This window comes from Neophocaena asiaeorientalis, unplaced genomic scaffold (genome assembly GCF_003031525.2).
Source record: "Neophocaena asiaeorientalis asiaeorientalis breed wild unplaced genomic scaffold, Neophocaena_asiaeorientalis_V1.1 scaffold312, whole genome shotgun sequence".
NCBI classification, from domain to species: domain Eukaryota; kingdom Metazoa; phylum Chordata; class Mammalia; order Artiodactyla; family Phocoenidae; genus Neophocaena; species Neophocaena asiaeorientalis.
In genome coordinates, this window is record NW_020174707.1 from 2,322,243 (window position 1) to 2,328,474 (window position 6,232).

General features: G+C 40.2%; 1 protein-coding gene across 1 annotated transcript in view; it reads right to left on the reverse strand.

Annotated features, from left to right (window-relative positions):
* Window positions 1-3,627: 3,627 nt before the first annotated feature.
* The window catches only part of LOC112409621 (signal recognition particle 14 kDa protein-like), a 20,966-nt gene continuing 18,361 nt past the window's right edge, over window positions 3,628-6,232 (reverse strand). Inside the window, exon 2 of the mRNA XM_024759839.1 lies at window positions 3,628-3,976. Within this exon, the coding sequence (XP_024615607.1) occupies window positions 3,628-3,976 (349 nt within the window). The remainder of the gene's footprint in view (window positions 3,977-6,232) is intronic.

A 6,232-nucleotide genomic window follows, 5' to 3' on the forward strand; every position in this document is an offset into this window, starting at 1 on the left:
ATACAGTAGCTCTATTTTTAGTTTTTTAAGGAACCTCCATACTGTTTTCCGCAGTGGCTGCACCAATTTACATTCCCACAAACAGTGTAGGAGGGCGCCCTTTTTTCCACATCCTTGCCACCGTTTGTTATTTGTGGTCTTTTTGATGATCTCCATTCTGACAGGTGTGAGGTGATACCTCATTGTGGTTTTAATTTGCATTTCTCTGATGATTAACAATGTTGGGCACCTTTTCATGTCTCTGTTGGCCATCTGAATGTCCTCTTCGGAAAAATGTCTCTTCAGGTCTTCTGCCCATTTTTTAATCAGGTTGTTTGTTTTTTGATGTTGAGTTGTATGAGCTGATTTATTTATTTATTTATTTGGCTGTGCTGGGTCTTAGTTGCTGCATGTGGGATCTTTGTTGCCATGTGCAAGATTTTTGTTGCAGCATGCAGAATCTTTAGTCACGGCATGTGGGCTCTTAGTTGCGGCATGCAGGATCTAGTTCCCTGACCAGGGATTGAACCCAGGCCCCCTGCATTGGGAGCATGGAGTCTTAACCACTGGACCACCAGGGAAGTCCCTCATTATATATTTTGAATATAAAGCCCTTATCGGTCATGTCATTTGCAAATATTTTCCCCCATTCAGTAGGCTGTCTTTTCGTTTTGTTGATGGTTTCCTTTGCTGTGCAAAATCTTTAAAATGTTTTGTAAGTTAAAGTATGACAGGGACTTCCTTGGTGGTGCAGTGGTTAAGAATCCGCCTGCCAATGCAGGGGACATGGTCCCTGGTCTGGGAAGATCTGTGGGATCTTAAGTTGCCACGGAGCAACTAAACCTGTGTGCCACCACTACTGAGCCAGCGCTCTAGAGCCCACGAGCCACAACTACTGAGCCACCACATGCCATAACTACTGAAGCCTGCGTGCCTAGAGCCTGTGCTCCACAACAAGAGAAGCCACTGCAATGAGAAGCCCGCGCACTGCAGTGAAGAGTAGCCCCTGGTTGCCGCAACTAGAGAAAGCCCGTGCGCAGCAATGAAAACCCAAAGCAGCCAAGAATAAATAAATAAATTTATTAAAAAGAAAAGTGTGACACACATTCAAAAGAGGGCACAAATCCTAAGTGTACAGCTCACTGAAATTTTACAAAGTGAACCCATCTGTGTATTTTGTATCCAGATCAAGAAACAATATGGGGGACTTCCCTGGTGGTCCAGTGGTTAAGACTCTGTACTTCCATTGCAGGGGGCATGGGTTTGATGCCTGGTTGGGGAACTAAGATCCCACGTGCTGCACAGTGTGGCAAAAAAAAAAAAAAAAAAGAATGGGACCAGCACTCCCCATAGTCCTCCTTCAGGCTACTACTCCCCATAAGGAGAGCTATTGTTTTGAATTCTAACACTATAGATTAGTTTCCCTTGTTCTGTGCATTAAATAAATTGAGTCATACCATAAGTTTTCAATTTTTTCTCCTACGTTTAATTCCCTGGAGTTATCCTTAACTTGTTAAGTATTTGGAGTAATAGTGGCACAGCTCTGTGCTGGCGTTCCGGACAGAAACCGGTGCTTGGCCCTTTTTTTCCAACCTGACTTAACTACTGAGGCCACAAGCAAAATACTTTTGCAAACTCACTGAGGCTAAGAGTGGGTAAGTGACTTACTGAAGTATAGTTCATTTACAATGTTTCAGGTATACAGCAAAGTGATTCAGTTACACACATGCACACATATATATATTCTTTTTCAGATTCTTTTCCATTATAGTTTATTACAGGATATTGAATATAGTTCCCTGTGCTATACAGTAGGACCTTGTTGTTTACCTACTTTATATATAGTAGTGTGTGTCTGCTAATCCCAAACTCCTAATTTATCCACCCCGCCGCCCTGGCCTTCCCATTTGGTATCCATAAGTTTGTTTTCCATGTCTGTGAGTCTGTTTCTTTTTAACTTTTTATTTTATATTGGAGTATAGCCGCTTAACAATATTATGATAGTTTCAGGTGCCCAGCAAAGCGACTCAGCCGTATATATACATGTATCCATTCTCCCCCAAACTCCCCTCCCATCCAGCCTGCCACATAACATTGAGCAGAGTCCCCTGTGTTATACAGCAGATCCTTGTTCGTTATCCATTTTAAATATAGCAGTGTGTACATGTTGATCCCAAACTCCCTAACTATCCCTTCCCCCCAGCCTTCCCTCGAGTAACCATAAGTTCGTTCTCTAAGTCTGTGAGTCTGTTTCTGTTTTGTAAATAAGTTCATTTGTATCATTTCTTTTTAGATTCCACATATAAGGGATATCACACGATATTTCTCTTTCTCTGTCTGACTTACTTCACTCAGTATGACAATCTCTAGGTCCATCCATGTTGCTGCAAATGGCATTATTTCATTCTTTTTAATGCCTGAGTAATATTCCTTTGTATATATGTACCACATCTTCATTATCCATTCATCTGTCTGTGCACATTTAGGTTGCTTCCATGTCTTGGCTATTGTAAACAGTGCTGCAATGAACATTATGGCACATGTATCCTTTTGGACCATGTTTTTCTCTGGATATATGCCCAGGAGTGGGATTGCAGAGTCATATGGTAGCTCTATTTTTAGTTTTTTAAGGAACCTCCATAGTGGCTATACCAATTTACATTTCCAACAGTGTAGGAGGGTTTCCTTCTCTCCACACCCTCTCCAGCATTTATTGTTTCTGGGTTTTTTGATGATGGCCATTTTGACTGGTGTGAGGTGATATCTCATTGTAGTTTTGATTTTCATTTCTCTAATAATTAGCGATGTTGAACATCTTTTCATGTGCCTCTTGGCCATCTGTATATCTTCTTTGGAGAAATGTCTATTTAGGTCTTCTGACCATTCTTTGATTGGGTTGTTTGTTTTGATGATATTAAGCCTCATGAGCTGTTTGTAAATTTTGGAGACTAATCCTTTGTTGGTCACACCATTTGCAAATATTTTCTCCCAATCTGTAGGTTGTCTTTTCGTTTTATTTATGGTTTCCTTCTTCTTCTTTTTTTTTAACTTGGAATCTTTATTCTTGATTTTGTAATAGGCTTATCCTTAGTTTGGTTAAGCAAACTCTCATTTGGCTATGAGAACTCATTCAAATTTGCTAAAGGAACTATGATGATAAAATTATACAGTAAGTTGGGAAAAACACCCATGAAATAACACAACTTTTTTATAAAGTTGTCAGGTTTCAATTCCAGTAACCCATAAGACAGGGCCTAAAGCCTATTCATAATCACGTCATTCCAGAATGAGGAGCTATTGCCAGAATCTTTTTATGGGGTGGGAAAAGGAATAAAAGATGGTCAGTGCCGATAAATACAGGCTTAATGATACAGTGCTCTTCACAGACGGCTACAGAGACCGTAAACTATTATCCAGAAACATATAAACATACAACACAGACCACTTAGCCAGATCTAAAATCAACTGGCTTCTTGTAACTACCCTGTAAACACTACAGCCCTTCCTCCATCCAAAAATGACCCTAATCTCACATGAAAACAGTCACTGTAGGGGAATCAGAAACCCAGCTTTGTGGCCAAAAGTAAAAACCAAAGGAAACGTAGCAATTCAGTGGTTAGCTGGTGAAAGCGGGAAATCTGGTACCCTTCACTGCGCTGCTTTGCTCTTCTTACTCTGGCTCTTTTTGTCCCTCTTCTTCAGCCCATCCATGTTAGCTCTCAATAGGCTTGAACAAGCCACCTGAAACTTATTCACTTCTTTGGAGCTCACCACAGTGCTGATCTTCTTTTTCCCATCGGTAGCTCTTAACAGACACTTGTTATCTGAGGGCTCAAAGCCCTCCACAGAACCCTTCCTTGGAATGGGTTTAGTTCGACCATCGTACTTCTTCAGGGTGATGAACACGCTGGCTGACAACCAGCACTTCTGGAGGAACCTGGTCAGCTCCTTCAGGAACTGCTCACTCTCCAGCAGCACCACCCTGGCGCTGCTGGCTCTGCTCCGTCAGCATAAGCCCTTATGGTTTCCTTTGCTGTGCAAAAACTTTTGAGTTTAATTAGGTCCCATTTGTTTATTTTTGTTTTCATTTCCATTATTCTGGGAGGTGGATTGAAAAAGATATTGCTGCGGTTTATGTCAGAGAGTGTTCTGCCTATGTTTTCCTCTAGGAGTTTTATAGTGTCCAGTCTCACATTTAGGTCTTTAATCCATTTTGAGCTTATTTTTATATATGGTGTTAAAGAATGATCTAATTTCATTTTTTTACATGTAGCTGTCCAGTTTTCCCAGCACCATTTGTTGAAGAGACTCTTTCCTCCATTGTGTAGTCTTGCCTCCTTTGTCATAGATTAATTGACCATAGGTGCATGGGTTTATTTCTGGGCTTTCTATCCTATTCCATTGATCTATATTTCTGTTTTTGTGCCAGCACCATACTGTTTTGATGACTATAGCTTTGTAGTATAGTCTGAAGTCAGGGACCCTGATTCCTCCAGCTCCTTTTTTCTTTCTCAAGATTGCTTTGGTTATTCAGGGTCTTTTGTGCCTCCATACAAATTTTAAGACTTTTTGTACCAGTTCTGTGAAAAATGCCATTGGTAGTTTGATAGGGATTGCATTGAATCTGTAGATTGCCTTGGGTAGTATAGTCATTTTGACAATATTGATTCTTCCAATCCACGAGCATGGTATATCTTTCCATTTGTTTGTGTCTTCTTTGATTTCTTTCATCAGCGTCTTATAGTTTTTTAAAGTACAGGTTTTGTCTCCTTAGATAGGTTTATTCTTAGGCATTTTATTCTTTTTGTTGCAATGGTAAATGGGATTGTTTCCTTAATTTCTCCTTCTGATCTTTCATTGTTAGTGGATAGAAATGCAACAGATTTCTTTGTATTAATTTTGTAACCTGCAATTTTACCAAATTCATTGATGAGCTCTAGTAGTTTTCTGGTAGCGTCTGTAGGATTTTCTATGTATAGTATCATGTCATCTGCAAACAGTGACAGTTTAACTTCTTCTTTTCCAATTGGGATTCCTTTTATTTCTTTTTCTTCTCTGATTGCTGTAGCTAGGACTTCAGAACTATGTTGAAAGTGGCGAGAGTGGGTGGACATCTTGTCTTGTTCCTGATCTTAGAGGAAACGTTTTCAGTTTTCACCATTGAGTATGATATTAGCTGTAGGTTTGTTGTATATAGCCTTTATTATGTTGAGGTATGTTTCCTCTATGCCCACTTCCTGGAGAGTTTTTATCATAAATGGGTGCTGACAAGAGCTTTTTCTGCATCTATTGAGATGATCATATGGTTTTTATTCTTCAGTTTGTTGATGTGGTGTATCACACTGATTGACTTGCTGATACTGAAAAATCATTGCATCCCTGGGATAAATTCCACTTGATCATGGTGTATGATCCTTTTAATGTATTGTTGGGTTTGGATTGCTAGTATTTTGTTGAGGATTTTTGCATCTATGTTCATCAGTGATATTGGCCTGTAGTTTTCTTTTTTTGTGGTATTTTTGTCTGGGTTTGGTATCAGGGTTATGGTGGCCTCATAGAATGGGTTTGGGAGTTTTCCTTCCTCTGCAATTTTTTGGAACAGTTTCAGAAGGATAGGTGTTAGCTATTCTCTAAATGTTTGATAGAATTTGCCTATGAAACCATCAGGTCCTGGGCTTTTGTTTGTTGGAAGATTTTTAATCACAGTTTCGATTTCAGTGCTTGTGATTGGTCTGTTCGTATATTCTATTTCTTCCTGGTTCAGTCTTTGGAGACTGTACCTTTCTAAGAATTTGTCCATTTCTTCCAAGTTGTCCATTTTATTGGCATATAGTTGCTTGTAGTAGTCTCTTATGATCTTTTGTATTTCTGTGGTATCAGTTGTAACTTCTCCTTTTTCATTTCTAATTTTATTGATTTGAGTCCTCTCCCTTTCTTGATGAGTCTGGATAAAGGTTTTTTTTGGCTGAATTTGTTCTTCATTGCTGTTTGCGGGCTTTCTCTAGTTGTGGTGTGCGGGGGCTACTCTTCGTTGCAGTGCGTGGGCTTCTCATTGCGGTGGCTTCTCTTGTTGCGGAGCACGGCCCCTAGGCGTGCGGGGCTTCAGAGTTGTGGCTCGTGGGCTCTAGAGTGCTAGCTCAGTAGTTGTGGTGCACGGGCTTAGATGCTTCGTGGCATGTGGGATCTTCCCGGACCAGGGCTCGAACCTGTGTCCCCTGCATTGGCAGGCAGATTCTTTTTTTTTTTTTTTTGG